The sequence below is a fragment of the Rattus rattus genome, chromosome 7 (assembly GCF_011064425.1).
Source record: "Rattus rattus isolate New Zealand chromosome 7, Rrattus_CSIRO_v1, whole genome shotgun sequence".
NCBI lineage: Eukaryota > Metazoa > Chordata > Mammalia > Rodentia > Muridae > Rattus > Rattus rattus.
The window spans coordinates 78,089,915-78,111,934 of NC_046160.1; the positions used below are offsets into that span (position 1 = coordinate 78,089,915).

General features: G+C 40.8%; 1 protein-coding gene across 1 annotated transcript; it reads left to right on the forward strand.

The window, feature by feature from the left end:
* Positions 1-248: 248 nt before the first annotated feature.
* Tm4sf1 (transmembrane 4 L six family member 1) lies at positions 249-9,304 on the forward strand. The gene is made up of 5 exons (XM_032907817.1): positions 249-794; positions 2,200-2,289; positions 2,376-2,521; positions 6,434-6,614; positions 8,513-9,304. Exons 1-5 carry the CDS (start codon positions 618-620, stop codon positions 8,525-8,527), a joined length of 609 nt encoding a protein of 202 aa, XP_032763708.1. The 5' UTR covers positions 249-617; the 3' UTR covers positions 8,528-9,304.
* Positions 9,305-22,020: the final 12,716 nt, after the last annotated feature.

Here is a 22,020-nt window from a genome sequence, read left to right on the forward strand (position 1 = left end):
AGGAAGCCACTCTGTAATTTTCCCAGCAGCCTCCTTAAATCTGGGGGTGACAGCTTGAACACGTTACCTTGAACAGACACGGAAATGAGCTCAGAGTTTGGGAAACTTGCCCCAGGTCACAAATTAAATTGGTGTCAATGTAGAAGGGAACACGGCCTCAAACTGGAAACGGTCCAAAAGACTGCAAGAGAAAGATCACAGCTCTTTCCAAGGCTCGAAGCGTTTGTCTCTAAGCAATTACTAGAAGACTATGCCAGACTTCCCCTTCATCTTTATCCTGTGAGCAAGCGGCGTAGTGGATTAGTCATTTTCTCTCCTGCAGGTGACTGAGGATGTTTCTCACATCCTACTACGGGTTTCGTTGTCCCAAGGATTTCATTTGAAGGGTGGGGCACTCCTTCACTTCCTTCCACCCGGACCGGAGACTGAAGTCTGGACCAATGAAAGCGGAGAACCTCATTTACTGGCACTAAGAACTGGCACTATTTAAGTGGTAGCAGGAATGGGTTGTGAGCGTCGGCTTTCTCTACAAAGGGGCACTCCATCATCCGATCTGTGGCACCGCTGAGCTGAAGACAGGGAACAGAGCAAAGCCGTGCAGGACTCCTGCTGCCACTATGTGCTATGTAAAGTGTGCAAGATACATCGGATTCTCTCTGGTGTGGGCTGCTGTCTTCTGCATCGTGGCTAATGTTTTGCTCTACTTTCCTAATGGGGAAACAAAATACGCTACCGAGGGCCACCTCAGCCGCTTCGTGTGGTACTTTGCTGGCATTGTAGGCGGAGGCTTGCTGGTAAGTCACTCAGAACTACAATCACTGAAACTTCCTCTCCTCTCGAAAGACAGAATGCATTCTTCTCACGCGAAGTTTTCTATAATGCCCATCTGTAATTACTGTGGATTTTGTCGCTGTTGCTGCACTCTCCCTTTGAAAGCGGAATATTCCAAGGTTGCATTAAACTTTTGCTAACCTTATTAGATGTTGTTTTAGTGAAATCTTTTACCTTAGAGCGAACTCTCTTTTTCTCAGAAGCTTTTACTTTACTGGTTGAAAAATGGTCACTTTTCAAGGAGACTTGAGAGACTATCGAGTTTCTGAGTGCTGGAGCAGAGGTCACTCCTCATTTGGAACTGAGGAGGGTTTGCTGGCTCTGAAACAAGAGTTAAGGGTCTAAATTACTCTCTGTTGCTTACTTTCAAGCATCTATCACATGGGAAAACATTTAGGGAGTGATTGGCATTTTCTAATAAGTGTAAGCCTTCTTTTGAGGGTGGAGTTAGAAGCAGGTTAGTATCTCAGTCTAAGGGTGGAATGTGCTGGTTTATTCCCCCCCCCCCCCTCCCTCCCTCCCCCTCCCCCACTATTTGTTTTTAGTTGAAGTTAAGAGGAATTTACTTGATACAATGGGAGGTGAAAGTATTAGTTTCCATTTCAACCCAGAAAGAATGTAGACACATTTGACTTTACCCACTTAAAATGTTAGAGGTAAGAACTTCAAAGAGAAACTTCATGGAATTGTTACTGTCACAGAGAATACCATTTTCTTTGCCAACTAAAATTAAGACATTTAAACCCAGAGTGGACTCCTTGTGGCATGGCTGGCAAATGTGCTTTGGATCGTGCATGCTCCCACAATCAGTGCAAATACAACTAGATAAACGAGCACAGACACTGTGTAACACACACACAGCGCCCACACTGCTTTGCTGCTTTTGGTCTTAAACTTCAAGTAGCTCATTCTTACTCAAAGAGCATCATTGCTGAGTTGAAACGGAGCCTTTGTATCTTCAAAGAAGCAGATCCTATTTTTAATAAATTTTTAAAAAATCTTTTCTATGTACTCAAAATGTTTCAGCCATTCTACTCAAGATTTGATCTTTCTATGTTTGATGGGGGCAGGTATCATATTTAAAGACAGATTTTACATGTAACAGTGCTAAGAGCTTTCATATAAAATATGTCAAACTTTGTGGGAAATGTTCACACTTACAGGTTACTTTTTCACATTCTGTGTGCTCACCCGCGGCACATGGAAACAAGCAAATGTAATACTTTCGTCTCCTCTCGGGCCTTTCCATCATTCCTGATATTTGGTTGATCTAATCAGCAGAAATAGATACAGTTTACAGAAATGCTGGAGCCCTCCCGTAGGAAACCAGGAAAGGCAATGACTTGAATCTGCTTGTCTTCTGAGCAGATGCTCCTGCCGGCGTTTTTGTTCATTCGGCTGGAGGACGAGGACTGCTGTGGCTGCTGCGGCTATGAAAACTACGGCAAGAGTTGCTCGGTAAGTCTCCCGGTGCTGCATCCTGGTGAACGTGCCTCATTCCTGACACGGGACTGGGGCTCACTTCTTGCTTTTCTTTCCCACAGATGCTCTCTTCTGTACTGGCTGCTCTGATTGGAATCACGGGATCTGGCTACTGTGTTATTGTGGCATCGCTGGGTTTGGCAGAAGGACCAAAGTGTAGCGATGCCAACGGAGTGTGGAACTACACCTTTGCCAGCACTGAGGGACAGTATGTAATTGTTCTTTACCTAGCAACACATTCATCTTTTTTTACTGGACATTTTATTTGTTTATATTTCAAATATTATTCCCTTCCTGGTTTACCTTCTGGAAACTCCCTATCCCATCCCCCCTCCCCCTGCTTCTATGAGGGTGCTTCTCCACTCACCCACCCACTTCTGCCTCCCCGCCCTGGCATTTCCCTTCCCTGGGGTATCGAGCCTTGGTAGGACCAAGGGACTCTCCTCCCACTGATGTCTGACAAGGTTATCCTGTGCTACATATGTGTCTGGAGCCATGGCTCCCTCCATATGTACTCTTTGGTTGGTGGTTTAGTCCCTCGGAGCTCTGTGGGGGTCTGGTTGGTTGAGATTGTTGTTCTATGTGTGGTCCTTTCTCTAACTCCTCCATTGGGGACCCCATGCTTAGTCCAGTTGTTAGCTGTGAGCGTCCTCATCTGTATTTGTCATGCTCTGGCAGAGCCTCTCAGGAGACAGCTATATCAGGCTTTTGTCAGCTAGCACTTCTTGGTATAGGCAATAGTGTCTGGGATTGATGTCTGATATGGGATGGATTCCCCAGGTGGGACAGTCTCTGGATGGCCTTTCCTTCAGTCTCTGAATTCTTATATAAGTACACTGTAGCTGTCTTCAGACACACCAGAAGAGGGCATCAGATCTCATTACAGATGGTTGGGAGCCACCATGTGGTTGCTGGGAATTGAACTCAGGACCTCTGGAAGAGCAGTCAGTGCTCTTAACCACTGAGCCATCTCTCCAGCCCCCAGTCTCTGAATTCTTAATCACCATACTTAAAACCAAGTAATCTATCCACCCATCCAATATTTCCTCACCACAAATCATGCAGTATGTAAGGATAGATGGGCAGTCATCCATTCTAACTACTATTGAATGTATCTACTGATTTTGTTCTTATAACAACCCTATGGAGATGCTCCCATACTTGTTTTTCTTTTACAAATGAGAAAAAAGAGGCAGGCAAAGATGAAGTGACTAACCTAAGGTCTCATTGCTAGAAAGAACTAATGAATCTTTGAATCCAGGCTGTCTGCCTCATACAGTTTTTGCTCAGATAGTGTGTGCTGTAAACCCCAAAGACATTCAGGTAAAATGAAGCACATTTTACTAGTTCATAAGACAGTATTATAATATTTTTATGTATTCAAAATCTAGAACAAACAGTGCTCCCACCCTATACCTGCATATTCTGAATTGTGTATAACACACACACCCTTCATTTAAGTTACCAGGAGACATAGCAAAGGTCTTACTCACTACTCTAACTTCAGTGTAGTTAAGAGACATCCATTTTCTTATGTTGGGATTTTCTTTTTTTAATCAGTTATGACAAAAGTGCAGAATCAGAAAAGCTGATGGAAACTGGTATACATATGGTGATGAATGAATATAGATTGTCCTTTCCTGACTTACCTTCTTTAAAAGATGTGGGTGCCAGGAACTGAATTACTGTCCTATGCCAGAGAAGCACACACTTTTGCCCAGTGACTACCTTCCTAGACATGATTCAGTTTTAAAATTTGAATTTTGAAAGGCTCAGTTTTTAAGAGACAAAGATGAAAAATATGACGAGGTTGTCTTTTATATTACCAGTAATACTGTTCCTCATAAATTGTATAATATGGATATGGAGAGAGAGGGGGAGAGATAGTGTGTGTTTAATATTTCTTTCATGAGATAAAATACTTGAATTAGACTCGGGTCCGATCTCAGCTCCTCACTCTCTAAGAACAGGGAGATGTGAACTAACTTTTCTGTCTCTCAGTGACTCTATCTAGAGAATGGCAGTTGTCATGAGCATGAATCAGGTGATACCTGTGAAGTGCTCATGTGATGGGTGACACATTGTGAGCCATGCCAGTGTTAGCTTAGGCTGAACAGGAAAGAATGGTGGCCTCTGAAGGAAAACTAGTACTTACAGGAGTTGGAGTCTTGATGTCTCCAACTGTCATCATCTTTGTTCAGAGCATCCTGTGCTCATGGAAAATGACACATATCTGCACACGCGTACAGAACTGTTGCTTGAGTTTACCTCTGAGAACAGTCATAATGCAAGCATCCCAGGGGCATGCAGGGTTATGTCTACTACTAAACAGACTTTAAGAGCCATTTGTACATGCCTCCCACGACTCATGCTTCTCAAAACACCCCCCCCAAAACCTTCTAGATCATTCTTTATTCAATCTGTTTCAGGATCTCAATACGTAGAGTAGCCAACAGTTCCAAGCCACTGATTTAAATTTTCAGTAGTTAAATAGAGCCAAAGAAAATTTTGACTCTGTGTGACCTGAATAACAGCCTTTGTTTTACTGACAAGCAGAAACACGGGACCAGAATGCCATATTTTTGTTTTGTTTTGTTTTTCTTAGGGGTGGAGTGAGGGTGGTAAGTTTTGTTTTAAATCAACAAGTTGAATCTCTTATTGGCTCAGTGTACTGTTCCAACGTTAGATGTCTGGTTTCAAGCTGGGACAGAAAGAAGTGTTAAGAAATTGTACCAGGCCTGGTTGTAGGGTTAAGTTACTCGTTGATGTTCCCACAAGATTGAATCCTACTTCGCTGGGAATCCTGTGGGTAGCAAGGGCTGACATTCTAGGAAAGAAATCCAAGGCATGCATATCTATCATCTATCTATCTATCTATCTATCTATCTATCTATCTATCTATCTATCTATCTATCTATCTATCTATCATCTCTACAAACACACACACACACAGAAAGAGAGAGAGAGGGAGAGAGAGAGAGAGAGAGAGAGAGAGAGAGAGAGAGAGAGAGATTTCTCATTTTGTGTACATATAAAGTCACATATGAACTTAGCATGGCCTGGTGATTATTAAACGCACACCACATTCCAGATTTCCAGATACTGTACTGGTGGCTGGGTGTAAGACTAAGCCCTGCCCCTGCCTGCATGGACCTCAGCCTGGCAGACTGGGTATAAGCGGTCTTCTCTCAGGAAGGTGGCTTTTGTTGGGAGCCTTTCACTTTGCCTGCCTGATGGGCACACTTGGCATCGATGTTCTCAGTCCATGGTCTTCTCCTGGAGTCCATGTTCTTGCAGGACAGAATGCTCCATATGGCCTGGCTCTAGCTCAGTTTTGAGCTCACCCAGCAGACAGTAATGTTAGTCAAATAACTGAATAAAAGGTGTCTTTCACTGCTACAGAAGCGTGAGCATGGCATCATGAAAGTAGAGTGGGAGGCTGAACTCAAATCCTACATTTTATTGTGAATTAACTTTTTGCTTAAAAATTAAAAAAAATTATGTCAACAAATTTCATTTGAAAAAAAATCTCTTGAGTTTTAACTTGGCAGACTTTGGATACTTTTCAAAAAAGGAAGAGAATTTATAAATGATAACTTAAATTTAATGATAATTTAATAAATGATCATTAATATCCTAAAGTTTAAAACGTAATGTAAAATATGGTTTCCAAATAAGCAATTCACTCAATATCTTGCCCATAGACAATGGTTAAGCAATGATAAACCTGGGTAACAGATTAGAAATATACTTTATAATCTTTAGTTCATAGCCATATGATACATGACATGGTTTTAAATATGATGCAAATATACCTTTGCTTTTATTTCTCTCAAGAAGTCATATGTCTTCTAAAGAATATAAAAACCTCTCAGGTGAGGATTTCAGGATCCTAGATTAGTGTCAACATTCGTGTTTTAACTTTATGTTTATCATTGCAATAACCTTTGGACTAAAACCTTCCATTTGTTGGAATGGCGTATTATACAAGAATCTAACACATAACACTGTGTTAATTCATTTCCAGCTTCTGAATAAAAACCTTCAAACAATAGAGATAAGTCATGAGATATACTCTTAAACTGTGTTCATGTGCTTGAATTCCTCCTTCTGTCCACAGGTACCTTCTGGATTCCTCTATGTGGTCCAAGTGCCATGAGCCCAAGCATATTGTGGAGTGGCATGTGACTCTATTTTCTATCCTCTTGGCTTTTGCTGCCATTGAATTCATCTTGTGTCTCATTCAAGTAATAAACGGAGTGCTTGGGGGCACGTGTGGCTATTGCTGCTCTCGCCAACAGGTAAGAATGTGTGTAACTGTGTTGAGGCCTAGCCCTGTAGAGGCAACAAGGTTCCATTCTTCTCCTTAAAGGCAAAACCAGGCAAGGCAACCAACCAGAACCTATTCTCGCTTCGTCATTGTCGGGGTGGCATTTCTTACACCTAATTTCAGCTTCAGTACTGAGTCTCACAGACTGAGTCATCTTGGTTTGTAGTTGGCTCTGAGGGCACAGGAACACTTGCCTAGAAGCACAGAACCTCTTTCAAGTCAAATTCCCCATGTTTCTCACTCACCCAGCTCTGGTTACAGATATGAGTGTCTAACATGCTTGCCTTCGTGTTCCTAAGTAGGTACCAACATTGATTCCATAAGATGTAGCACTTAACTCACTCCCCATTCCCATGTCTGACTCAAGCACTGAACAAGATGTTTAAGATCCCTTACTCAAGAGGTAAACAGATTCAATTCTTCAGTTATTTTATGCCCACGCCCTTCCCTTTAACCTTGGTGCTGAACTTCCTGTCCGGTTTGTTTCCCTGTAATTCTTTCCTAATAAGGAATAACAAAAATGCCTTACCCTTATGCAGTAAGCATGGAGTACAATTATTAACCTTTGAATGTCCTTCTGAAAGAAACTTCTATGTGAAAGCAAACCACAAGGTCTCATTTCCTGTGGATAGGACTTAGAAATGAAATAAGTACCTGTTTGCAACAGAGAAAGTTATTTTTTCTTTTTTATTGAAATTATTTTTTCTATGTCTCCCTTAAAATCACATATTATTGAACAGATGGGAAGGTGAAATCGGGCCTATTTTGGGAAGTTGCTGTTTTATGTCTTATTCTTTAAAAAACAAGATGACGTAAACAAACTTATTTCACTCATATTTTCCATTTCATTCAATTTATTGCCTAATTCAATATCTTTTGACTTTCCTTGAAAATAGGGCAAAACAACCCCGGTATCAGAAAAAAAAATCTAAAAATCAAAAACTAAATAAAACCTAATAGAAACCAAAAGTCAGTGCTGCTGGGAAACCCTTTGCTATAAATATGTGGGAAATTTCTATTCATTTTGAGAGGAAGTTAGAATTTATTTCTAGCTTTACCTATCAGGCAAAGCCACAAGATTAAAAATTTCTTTGGGATCCTGCCAAATTTCCAGGCAAAGAGCCTAGTGGGAAAACTTTAGTTTGTCCTTGTTTTTTTAAGGCAATTGAGAGGAAGGAGAACAGAATAAGACCTTTGAAGTTGATTCCTAAATACAAGCTTATGCTTTCCCTTGAAACTCACACAAAGCAGAGAATAAACTCAGCTGCTGCCCGACTTGGTTTGGTGCTGATGCATTTGGGGCACAGACATAAGAAGTCGGTGGACAAAATTGGTTCTGTGTTTTGTGAGGAGAGATAACTTCCTGAGTTGGAGGCAAGCATGTGGGCTGTCATCAGAGTCACTGTAGAAAGGTCCTCTTCTTAACGTTTAGAAAGATCTATTACCTTTGTTTGCAAGACAAAGGTGCTCTCACAGGACAGGGGATTTAGCACAGCAGAGCTGACTCCTAACTTGGTAGCATTTGATTTGAAAAGTTAACTACAGTAACCCCATACCAGTGGGAAATTCCCACAGCATTATTTTAAATTATCCCCAGAGTAGAGACCCAACACAAACACACTACAAGCCAATTCTGTGTCAGTCTACTGAAGTTTCCATGAACACTTTCTCTAAATTTTCCTGGGGAAATAAGTGGGTCTGGTTTGCTTAGAAAACATTTTGTGAGTCTTGTCTGGTCCCTCATGGTGTAGCTGGCCTAGTTTTGATTAAAAAAAAAAAATCATTCTATGTTATGTTTGCTTCGAATATGACTGTACATTGTGTGTTGACACTGGTAATAAGCTAATGTAAATTTTCTTTTCTTTACAGCAATATAACTGCTAAAAAAGAACAGAAGACAGATTGGCATGCTTCCTGTATTTCACTGTAATTTGTATATTTTACCTGTGTTGTGAGACTTTGCACCATTGTGTGGTATCCCACCCTTTCTGCTTTCATAAGGAAATGTGCTGACATCATGGCATGATGTCAGTGTTTACATTCATAAAACAAACTTTGGTTTGAAGAATGTGACAGCAAGCTGCACTCTCTCAGAAGGGATTTTACAGACTTAATGACTGTTCTCAGCATAGCTGAGATAAACTCTTCAATGTTTGAGATAAAAAAATCATATCTAACTATTGTGCATATGTGCATTTGTTTTTTTTTTTAATAAAAAAACCTCTGGCTTCCTTTTAAAGATCAAGAAGGATAAAAAAGGATATATTTTACTGTTTATACGCTGTTACCCTTTTGTATGTGAACACGTCTCTAAGAGACCCAAAGTGAGAGAAAAGCACTTGCCTGATTAAGAAATCTTATCGAGAAAGCGCTAACACGAGTATGGCAGAGAAACTATGTAAAGCTGGCAGTGATCGTGAACACTACTAGATGCTGAAGCTTTCTAGCATGTAGAAAGCTTTTTGCCCTTCAAAGACAAAGGCTGTTTCTTTAAAGAAGAAGGTCAGGATAGTTAGACAAGAAGGGAAATGAGAAATGGAAAAAAGTGGTTGATCGTCATGGTGGGAAAATGGGAGAGGTAAAGCAGGGTCAAGAAGCTCACAAGGGAATGCTTCCCAGACTTGCTTGTTGAGCATAAAGTTAAGGATTCATCACCATTCAGCTGTGGTTTTAGTTTTATGTCTGAAGTGACACCCTCTCTCGTTAGGCAATTTATCACAGTCACGTAGAGAGGACTTCTTCCTAACGTTTAGGAAGATCTATTACCTTTTCTGGATGACAAAAGATGTTTTCAGAGTACAGACTTTTGGGTCTGGAGATCTGGTTTCTAACTTAATAGAATTTGACTTGAAAGGTTACACACAGTGAATACACCCAGTAGGACAAGTCAATGGCATTGTCCACAGCTTCTGTTTTTCCCTCCCTGTCTGTGGTCTACAGGTTGGGCGGCATCTATGCCAAGGGCTTGCTTTCCTCTGGGTTCTCTTTCCTGCTTTCCCTGCCTTATCCCCTCTTCTGCCTTTTCTATCAACAGATAAACATGGCTATTGTATCCGTGGAGGCTATCAAATCAGTTAGATATCTTTCTTTCTGCTGGGTGCTCCAGTAATCAAAGTCCTGGGTAAGGTACCATGTTTTCCTCTCTTAGTGCACAAATTATAACTTGTTATTTATTTTTTTAATGTAAAAGGATCCCTTAACCCACTGCTTGGCAGAGTTACTTAGAAAGGAATAGAACTATGTATTTGCTCACGGTTTCAGAGCTTTTAGCCTGGGATCACAGGTTGCACTGATCATAGACCTGTGGTAAAGCAGAACATCATGGGGGATAGGAGCATGTAGAGGAGGACCTAGAACACCTCATGGTATATAAGAAGCAGGTAAAGCAAGGGACTGCGAACCAGATGCATGTCCTCCAACAACCTACTTCTTTCTATTAGGTCTCACTTCTAAAGTTTCTACTATCTTCTAAAACCATTCAAGGACCAACTGTTAAATAAATGCTTTCAGATAATAACAATAAGATTTATATAGAAGGCTTGACTTTGGTTGTTCATTGTCCTGAGTAACAGGCAAGAGAGTAAATAGAGAGTTTTGCTTGCTATTAGACAAGTGTACTCTTCCTTTGGGCAAGGTACCTACTGTCGTGCCTGATTCAAAGTTTGTGCTCCATCTTTGTGCTATGATCCCTCTGGCAATCAAGTGAAACCTGGAGACTTTTTCTAATAATACCTATGAGCACATAAAATAAAATTTATAGACATAAGAAATAAATCAATACATTATAGTATTTTATCAAAGAAATTAGAAGTGGGGCTAGAGAGATAGTTAATGGTTAAGAGCACTGATTGCTCTCTGCAGCTCACAATCATCTGTAACTCCAGTGTCGGTGGATCCAATGCCCTCTTTGAGCTCCACAGGCATTGCCTACATGTGGTCCACAGACATACATGCAGATAAAACACTCACCCACATAAATAAAATAAAAAACGTAAGTCAAAATTATATAGTAGTTGTTTTGATAGTCTACTTTGTTGCTTCACATCGGAAGACAAGCAGACAATTGTCCATGTGTTCTAGCTACGGCCTCGTGAGTAAAGCACTTTACTGTACTTTTGAAACAGGATGCCAGTTAAACTGAGATTTTTGAGGTACCAAGAGCAAATCAATGTGATACGAAAACATACACAAATACTCTACACAAAAATGTGACATTAGTTTCAATACTTCTTTTGTTTATTGCATGTAGTCACAATGAAAGGAAATGCAGTTAGCATTTTGGTGAAAGGTTGGTACAGAGTAATGCTACCATTGATTTTCCACTGAAATGTAGTCCCGTTCCCCAAATATCTACCCTTGAGCCTATTGGTAACTCTATGGCACTGGGTTAAAAATCTCTGCAATACAAAATTCAAAAAAACTCTTAAAAGGTAAGGATTAGAAGAGGTCTGTGTGTAACCTAATGAAGAAAAAGAGTCTAGGTAACAAAAAAATAGACTTTATTTCTATCAGGAGTGAGTGTACAGAAGCAAACTGAAGAGTTTCCCTAATCTTTTATGGACTTAAATGCAAGCTACATTGGGTTTGGTGGCTTTAGTGCAAAAAAGAATTTCAGGATTAGCCAGCATAAAGAAGAACTAGTGACCTTATTAGAGAAATTGTAATATAAGCTTTAACTCTGAGGGTTAGGAAAAAGAACCACTTTGAAAGAAAAAGCATGTCCAAGTGTCACTGTGGGTTCTCAAGAGAGTGTCAAATGGTAAGACAATCTCAAGAGTTGGAATGGATTTCCCGAGGGAGCATAGGAACTAATTGTCAAGGTTAGTTATACATATTATGTCAGTGGCCTTCCAATTGCATCTTAAAAGCTTGCTAAGAAACTAGTTCTTAAACCTATGATTATAGAAACTCCCAGAAATCTATGAGGGTGACCCTAGATAAGACTCCTAGTAATGAGGGATATGGAGACTGAATTGGCCATCTCCTGTAACCAGTCAAGACTTCCAATGGAGGGATTAGGACACCAACCCAGCCACAAAACCTTAGACTATACTTTGTCCTGCCTACAAGTTATGCAGAGGGAAAGATGGAGCAGAATTTGAGGAAAGGGCCAGCCAATGACAGGCCCAGTTTGAAACCCATGCCACCAGAGGGAGCCCTCTGTGACACTAATAACGATATTCTGTTATCCTTGCAGACAGGAGCCTAGCATAACTGTCATCAGGGAGGCTTCACCCAGAAACTGAGGAAACTGTTGCAGTGACCCACAGCGAAACATTAAGTGAAGCTTGGGGAATCCTACGGAAGAGTGGGAGGAAGGATTGAAGGAGCCAGAGTGGTCAAGAAAACCTACAGAATCAACTAATGTGGGCCCATGAGGACTCATATAGACTGAACTGTTAACCAGACAGGCCTAGGCCCTCTGTATAGTTGTGCAGTTGGGTCTTCATGTGGCATTCCTAAAGCAGAAGCAGCAGTTATCTCTGACTACATTGCCTGCCTTTGGATAACTATCCCCTAACTAGGCTTCCTGTCTAACCACCTAGTTTTGTTGTGCATTGTTATACCAAGGCTGATTGCTATCCATAGGAAGACTCCTCTTTTTTGGGGAGAAGGGGAAGTAGAGTAGACAGGGGGAGGGGAGTTGAGAGTGAAGGACTAGGAGGAGAGGAGGGAGGGGAAGCTGTGATCAAGATGTTAAAGGAAATAAACAACTTAATTTAAAAAAAAAGTTCTGTTCAAATGATAGCATATGCTGGCAAGGATGTGGATCAAGGGGAACACTCCTCCATTGTTGGTGGGAGTGTAAACTTGTACAATCATTTTGGGAATTGATTTGACAGTTTCTCAGACAACTAAACATAGTTCTACCTCAGGTCCCCGATGTACCACTCCTGGGCATATACCCAAAAGATGTTTCCCCATCCCACAAAGATACTAGCTCAACTGTGTTCATGGCAACTTTATTTGTAATAGCCAGATGACCCTTAACTGGAGCATGGATAAAGAAAATGTGGTACATCTACACAATGGAATTGTGGTACATCTACACAAGAAAATGTGGTACATCTACACAATTCAGCCATTAAAAACCAGGACATCATGGATTTTGCAGACAAATGGATGAATCTTGAGAATATCATCCTGAGTGAAGTAACCCAGTATACTCACTTATAAGTAAACATTAACCATAAAATACAGGACTCCCATGCTGCACTTCACAGACCCAAAGAAACTAAACAAAAATGAAACCCAAGCAAAGATGTTTGAATCTCACTTAGAGGAGGGAATAAATTAGTCATAAAAGGTAGATGGAGGTAGGGGACTGGATAGGAGGGTTCTGGGAGGGTACTGGGAGAGGCGTTCAGCATCAGGTGTGGGGAGGAATAGGAAACATGGTCAGATGGCCATGAAAATGAATGGAAATCTGCAACTAATGGGTGGTGGGAAGGTAGGGAGGCATCTCCAGGATGAGAAAAAGACTTGGGATAAAGGAGGTGCCAAGAATCAATGAGGGAGGTGTCCTTAGTGATATGGAACCTGAAGAGGCCACCTCCTGTATCCAGACAGGAACCCCTATGGAACAGAAGGGACACCAACCAACCCACAAAACTTTCAACCCCAAATTCATCCTGTCTACCAGAAATGCGGGCATGGGGGAGGGAGCAGAGACTGAGGGAATGGCCAACCAATAACTGACCCAACTTGAGGCCCATCCCATGGGCAAACATCAATCCCTGACTCTATTAATGTCTGTTACGCTTGCAGACAGCAGTCTAGCATGGCTGTGCACTGAGAGGATCTACCTAGCAGCTGATTCAGACAGAAACAGATACACACAGCCAAACAGTGAATGGAGCTTGGGGACTCTTATGGAAGAACAGGAGGAAGGATTGAAGCCACTAGTGGGATAGGAAGTCCACAGGAAGACCAACAGAATCAACTAACCTGGACCCTTGGTGCTCTCAAAGACTGAACCACCAACCAAAGAACATATACAGGTTGGACCCAGGCCTCCCCACACATATGTAGCAGATATGCAGCTGGGTCTTCATGTGAGTCCTGAACAACTGGAGTGGGGGATATTCCAAAAGCTGGGGCCTGTTTATGGGATATGTCCTTTCAGCCAGGCTGCCTTCTCTGGCCTCAGTGGGAAAGAATGCACCTCGTCAAGTAAGGACTTGATGTGTAGGGGGAATACTCAAGGGGTCCTTGACCAGCTCAGAGGAGAAGGGGAGAAGAGATGAAGGGAAAGATTGCGGGAGGGAGGCAGTGAGCAAGATGTAAAGTGAATTAATAACAACAACAACAACAACAACAACAACAACAACAACAATAATATAATGATAATAATAACCAGAGTTGTATTTTTACTCTTTTTATAAGAGAATTATAAATTGTATCCAGAAATGCCTGTGATGGAATTGAAATCTAACATTATTAAAACCAGGAGCTCTTAGAGCTGCAAGGAGGGTTTAGCGCATTTCCTTTCTCTGAAGATTGGTTTCTGATGAGATTCCTAGGAACCTGCAGGTTTAAATATGGAAAGGGAAAAAAGCCTAAAGCTGTCTTAGTTGGCATTTCCACTGCTGTGAAGAGACAACATGACCTCTGCAACTCTTAGAGATGAAGGTGTTTAATTGGAACTTGCTAACGGGTTCAGAGGTTTGGTCTGTTGTCACCATGGCAGGAAGCATCCTACACACTGGCAGACATGGTGACGGTAAGGTAGCTGAGAGTTCTACATCTGGATTCACAAGAAGCAGGAAGAGACAAATGGCACCAGGCTTGGCTTCTGCACTGGAAACCTCAAAGCCCATTCTACTCCCTGAGATACACTTTCTCTAACAAAATGACATTTACTCCAATAAGATCGTATCTCCTTACAATGAACTCCCTATAGGGAGCATTTTCATTCAAACTACCACATTCAACCCCTTGGCCCCATAGGTATGTCGCTGTATCACAAAGCAGAAGTGCATTCGGTCCAACTTCAAAAGTTCTTATAGTCTATAACAGTCTCAACCCTGTTCCAAGTCCAAGTTCAAAGTTTTGTGGCAGTCTCTCCAGTGCAATCCTTTAAAAAAATCAAAATAAAAGCACAGGTCATTAGCTTCCATACAATGGCACAGAGGAGCATAGTAAGGAAATACTGGACTAAAGCAAAACTAAAAACCAGCCGGGCAAACTCCAAGCTCTGCAACTCCATGTCTAATGTCAAAATACTTTTCAGATCTCCAACTCATTTCAGCTTTGTTGACTGCTACACACATTTTTCTTAGGCTGGGGGCTGGTTTCATTGTCTCTTAGCAACTCTCCTTGGTAGTTATCCCATGACTCTGGCATTTCCAATATCTTGTGGTCTCTAAGCTAATCCAGACTTATACAATGGACTCTCTGGGCATCCATGCAGGGACCATATGATACACCGCTGACCTTGGTGTCTTTCCCTAGTCTCAAAGGGAGATTTTATAACCCCTTTCTTCCATCCTTGATTTTAAATCGAGACCTACATGGCTGAAACTCCCAAGTTCTCCTGCTTGCTGGGGCTGGAACATGGCCCCCTCAGTCAAATATATTTTCACCAGCTTTCTCTTTTAGATGGTTTCTTCACTGCCTAAACTTGGCCCTCTGTAGACCAGCCTGGCCTTGAACTCTGAAATCCTAATGATTCTGCTTCCAGAGTGTTGGGATTAAAGGCATGCACCACCATATCCCTAACCTTTTCTTCAATTCCTTTTCACTAACTGGAAGCTTGTCTGGGTGAGGTCTTGCCCTGAGGTCACCACTCCCTTTATTCCACTTAGCATCAGGCTTTCCTTTAATCTGTTTATGTCTTTAAATACAGGATTTATCTCCTTTGTACTCCAAGGGGCCCCTTTGCTCCTTTGTATGTACACTTTGTATTTTCCTTACTTAGCTTGCTCCTTTTCATTATAGATTTACATAAGTCTGACCACTAATAACCAGACGACAAAGTCACCACTAGGCTGTTTTAAAATCTCTGCAAATGCAATTAATCAAAAACTGTTTAATTTAGCCTCAGGTGGATTTTTTTTTTGGGGGGGGGACAAGGACAGAAAACAGCCATGTATTCAAATTACCCTCAGCCCCTCTGTCTTCCATGCTCCTACTAGGATGGCCCATTAATCCCCACTTAAATTGTTAAATTGCTCTTCTAATCCAACACTCCAAAGTCCACATCCTTCTAAACAAGAACATGGTCAGTCACAGTAATACCCTAGTCCCTGGTATCAGCTTCTTTCTTAGTTAAGATTTTATTGCTGTGAAGATACATCATGGTCACAGCAACTTTTCTAAAGGAAGGCATTTACTTGGCGACTGATTACAGGTTCAGAAGTTTAGTCCATTGTCACGGTTCCTATGACAGCACACCAGCAGACATAGTGCTGGAGATTGGCAGGCAGCAGGAAGGGAAAGTGACACTGGGCCTGGCTTTGTCACTTGAAAACTCTAAGCCCACCTCCAGTGGCACACTTCTTCCAACAAGGCCACACTTACTCCAAGAAGAACATACTTCTAATAGTGCTACTATCTATGAGGAGATCCTTTTCTTTCTCACAACACCGTAATTTTCCATTTTACTTCATTCCCAAGAGAGAGAGAACAGATAAGCTTCAGAGAATCACAGGAAATCTAGGGCCATTTGGAAAAGGAGGGTATGAGAGACCAGAAGGAACATGGTTACAATGGCTGTGTATCTGAGCAAGGCTGGAAGTCAAAACTGAAGTTTCTAGTTTCTTGTTTCCCACGACAAGAAAACTGTCCAAAGTTGTAAGATAGCATGGACTTATATGCTGTATTAAGAATAGTTATGACTAGTGACCAAGGAAAAGGTATGGGCCTCAAAACACTGGGCCATAGATCTCAAGATCCTCCCCACCCTAGTCCCTTCTAGAAAACTTTAAAAATGTAAACTTTATTTTACTTTTCGAATTATAAAAATATAAGCATGTAAAAAAAATACAGTCCAATCCCTGTAAAAGGAGTTCCAGTGATTCAAAAGTGATTGAGCATGGAGACAACAATCCACAATGGTTCAGTTCCAGTACATTCTAGTCGTATGTATGCAGCTTGGGATTGTTCTGCACAATGGAAAAGGCTATATTTAGACATTCAAAACCTGAGAAAGCAATTCAAAATCAGAGTAAGCTCACTCTGAGTAGGACAGAATGTGTACAATTTGATAAGCACTAATGGAAGGTGTGGTTTCAAAAGCTCTGCCTTTCTATTTTTTTTTAAAGCATTTTACATTTTTTTATTTTAATTTTCAGTGTCAACTGTCTCATATCTTTTTTTCTCCATCTTTATAAAATTGGGTATTTCTTATTTACATTTCAATTGTTATTCCCTTTCCCGGTTTCCAGGTCAACATCCCCCTAATCCCTCCCCCTCCCCTTCTACATGGGAGTTCCCCTCCCCATCCTCCCCCCATTAATCCCATTCACTGGGGATTCAGTCTTTGCAAGACTAAGGGCTTCCCCTTCCACTGGGCCCTTACTGGGCTATTCATTGCTACCTATGCAGTTGGAGCCCAGGGTCAGTCCATGTATAGTCTTTGGGTAGTGGCTTAGTCCCTGGAAGCTCTGGTTGGTTGGCATTGTTGTTCATATGGGGTCTCAAGCCCCTTCAAGCTTGTTCAGTCCTTTCTCTGAATCCTTCAACGGGGGGTCCCATTCTCAGTTCTGTGGTTTTCTGCCTTTCTATTAAATTCAATTTAATAGTATATAAGAAATATAGTATGCTGTTCTGGGCAAAATACATTAATAGCTTTAAAACTAAGTGATAAAAATTACTTTTTATCGTATAAGAACACCTTGTAATGTAAGAACATAAGAATGCAGGCATAGCTTAAAACCATTGAAAATTGCAAAGACTTAAAATTTAACAACAACGACAAAAAACACAAAACAAAACAAAACAAAAAACAATGATACATTTTCCCCCTTCAGGAGTTAAGGCAAAAATTTAATGGATTTGTCATGGGAGCGTTCTCTCAATTTTCTGTTTAAAAAGACAATGTATGTGGCATGTAACAGAACCATGTTTTAATAAACATCTATTTACTCAATGCCACATGAGTCAGAAAATTAGCGTTCTTAACGTTAAGTGGCAGATAGAACAGATGACAGAACACGAGGTCGAGGGATGATGGTGGGTACCAGGGAGACTTCGGACTTAGTTATGTGGAAGACTTAGAAGTTAAGAGTGTCACAGAAAGAAATGTCCTGGCTTCCGTCTTTTCTGTTAGATTCCGCCACAAAGTTAGGTGTGTTGCTGAAATTTTACTCCTGCCCGTCCCATGCTCCTCCCTTCCCAGGCCATTCCCATAGTCCTGCAGCCTCCTATATTTGTATGTCCCCTGCTCAGAGCATATTCTCACCACACCACACCGGAACTCAGTCACTCCCACTCTGAAAGCCACGCCTTCCATTCCCGTGCTTCCGCCTCTCCGTCATCCTTATCTTCGTTGCCCATATTTAAGTGATTCAAAGTTTCCCTTCACTTTTAAATTCTTTAATGATAAACATCGTTATTGTTCAGAGGAAACTCTGACAAGTCACCCTACAGCCTTATTAAGTTCTGTTTATAGCCAGTACTCTGGGTCTGAAATCGTCGAGCCATCTATATTTGTTTAGAAATCCCTTTGGGAGATTGTGTCAAAATAGTTTATTATCTGGCAACACAAAGATTATAAAAACTATTGTAGATTCGGATTGCTTGAAGAATGGGTATGGCTACCAAGTGCCAGGGTTTCCTCGTTTATTTTTGCTTTTTGTTTTGTTTTTTACACCACATCACAGATACCAGTCTACATGAAAAACATTTCCTGAAATAAAATCTAAGCAGATCATGACATGTCACCCTCATCATTTCTTCCTGTAGGTGAGGTGTCTGATAACATGTCCACTAGCTCTTTCCATGCAGAGAACTATGAGGCTTAGCGCATCTCAGAACAGCAGCTTGGTGACAGTCACCAACAGTCTACAATGTGTACATCTACACTCATTTGGTATCTTTACTTTGAGAAATTTAATTTTGGAATATCATCAGGAATGCTTATGCTAGTTCAGTTTCCAGAGATTGTCATAAGCCCTCAGGCTTGTGTTTTAGTGTTCCCAGCTGGTGGGATTACTTGGGGGATGTTATAGATCCTTTAAGAACTGAGATCTGGCTAATAACAGCGGGTTTCTGGGGGCTTGAGTGTTTGAAGGTTTTAGCCAAGGCCCTGGTCCAAGCCTCTTTCTCTGCTTCTGGCCCCAGTGTGATTAAATATTCTCTGCCCCATGTTCCCACCACTTCACTGGCATGCCTTCCTGGCCGAAATGAACTGAACACCCTGCAGCCTTGAGCAAGGCTGTGTCCTTTCTCCCTCAAGCTCTTCCTATAGGTATGTTTTATCGCCAAGACAAAACTGAGCTGTCTGATAGCAAAGAATTGTTTTGACTAAATGGAACCAGAACAGTGTGATCAAGAGGACCTACTAAAGTAGAATAAATAATATAGACCACATAGCCATTAAAATGTTTCAAAATAGGAGTTGTAGAGATTACTCTGGTTAAAAGCAGTAGCTATTCTTCCTAGAGGAACCAAGTTCAATTCCTAGCACCCACATGGCAGCTCACTCTGTCTGTAACTCCAGTTACAAGGGATCTGACATCTTCACATAGACATACATAGGCAAAGACACTGAAACAAAAATAAATGCACATAAAACAAAAGTAAATCATTTATTAAGTTTCAGAACAGAACAAAATTGATTCTGTATTTATAACTCTATGTGCATAGATATTGAATATGTTAAATTATTTAAATCAACTTTTAGGTGTTTTTTTGTTTGTTTGTTTTGTCTTGATTTATTTGAGTTACCCACTCTTTCTGAAGTTCTACAAGAAACACACACTGCTTTTAGGAAGAAATAAAAAACAAGAATAGGAAGATGTATATTAAAATCCTTCAGGAACCTATCTACAGTCCTTAAAGCAAACTCTTTAAGTACACGAGAAAGCCATTGTTCTTAAACTCAGACAGAGGAGTGATGCCAAAGGAGATTCTGGGAGATAATTATACCTGCAAATAGGTAGGGGTTTGTCCTGGCAAGGCTGGCTGGGTGGCTAGCCTAAATATATCAGGGAAGCCCTAATTCCTACACAGTGTTTGGAAAACACAGGCATATAATTTCTGCTTCGCCTAGTACACTTTCTTTCTTTTTTAAGGTACTTATGTGTCTTATTTTAAAAATGAAATTGATGACACACCCTTATTTTAAGCATTGTTTTTTTTTAAATCAGAACATTTTGCAACACTGCCTCATTTTCCTTGTTTCTATTGTCTGAAGTCAGAGCATGATTAATATTTGTAGAAGTTGGTCCAAGCTCGTCTGTGGAAATGATTCAGTGTGCCTTAACAAAAAGAAAAGTTGACTCATGGACTCTATGCACTGAAAAATTGTTTCTTTTTCTCCTTTAAGAATAAGAGTGTATGTTTTAGGGTGGAGTCTGGAGTTTTATAAATAAAAGTAATTAAATAAAAGTAATTAAACTTTCTCTTTAATCTGCATTTAAATTTTAGTTTAACTGATTTTTAAGATTTATTTATTTTATTCTATGTGTCGGAGTGTCTTGCTTGCATGTATGTGCAGCACATGCTTGCTGGTACCAGCAGTGGCTAAAAGATTGTATTGAGTAACCTGAAACTCAGTTATAGATGCCTGTGAGACAGTATGTCGGTGATGTGAACTCAACTCAGATCCTCTACAAAATCAAGATCAACAAGTGCCGTTAACTGCTGAGCTCTCTTTTCAGCACTAATTTGGAATTTTAATAAAGTCTCTTCATTTATCCTACTACACTGACTATGAACTCGTGTTGAATAGGAGTGACTCAAGTGAGCTCCTAGTCTTGTCTGTGGTCTTACAGAGAAAGTTCTCAACTTTTTTTATCATTGGGATTGCCTAGTCTTTTGGAAGTATTTAATCACGAAAAGTCACAGAATGTTGTCAATGTCTTTGTTGGGTCTCTTGGGAAAATAGTGTGATTTCATCCTTCATTTGTTTGTGTGGTCTACTTCCTCTATTAATTTGCGTAATTTGAATTATTTTTGTGTTCCAGGTAAAGATCCCACTTCATCAGGAGTCTGCCTTGCTAGGAATAGCTTAAGGACACTTGCATTTATGTTCCTAGGAGATATTGGTTTAATTGGCTCATCTTGCTTTGGCATGGGTGTAATGCTAACCTAATAACATGCATTTGCTGCAGTTTCTCCTCTTCCAATTTGTGAAGAGTGAGCAGTATCAGCACCAATTCTTTAAACATTTAATAAAATTCATCTAAGAAGTCAGTATATTCAGAGTTTTTCTTTGGGAATCTATCTATCTATCTATCTATCTATCTATCTATCTATCTATCTATCTATCTATCTATGTAAAACTATTTTCAAACATTTCCATGTACACATCTATAATATGCTTTGGTCTCCCACTGAGGCCAGACAAGGCAACCCAGCTAGTAGAAAGTATTCTGAGTACAGACAACAGCCTTTGGGATAGCCCCCACTCTAGTTGCTTGGGACCCACATGAAGACCAAGCTGCATATCTGCTATCTATGTGTGTGGAGGCCAAGATCCAGACTGTGTACATTTTTGGTTGGTGGTTTAGTCTCAGAGATCCCCAAGGGTCCAGGTTAGTTGATTCTGATGGTCTTTCTGTGGAGTTCCTATCCCCTCCAGGGTCCACAATCCTTCCACCTATTCTTCCGTAACAGCTCACTGTTTGGCTGTGGGTGTCTGCATCTGTCTTAGTCAGCTGCTGGGTGGAGCCTCTTAGAGAACAGCTATGCTACACTCCTGTCTGGATGCATAACAGAGTATCATTAATAGTGTCAGGGATTGGTGATTACCCATGGGATGGGTCTCAAGTTGGGCTGAGTATTGGTTGGCCATTCCCTCAGTCTCTGATCCATCCCCTTGTCCCTGCATTTCTTGTAGATGGGATAAATTTTGGCATCAAAACACCATCCATTGTGATCAAATAGGCTTCCTCCCAGGGATGCAGGGATGATTCAACATGTGAAAATCCATCAATGTAATCTATCTTATAAATACACTGAAAGAAAAAAGTCACATGATCATCTCATTAGATGCTGAAAAAGCCTTTGACAAAATCCAACATCCCTTCATGTTAAAAGCATTAGAGAGATCAGAGATACAGGCACATAATTAAATATAGTCATTCCTTAGTTTGGTTTCTACTCCATCAATGTAACACTGCCATCATGTTCAAGTATGTCTGGTCCAAGGCTCTATCCTGAGTAAAATGATGGAGGCACTCAAGGACTTAACAAGACTAGCTTTGGTT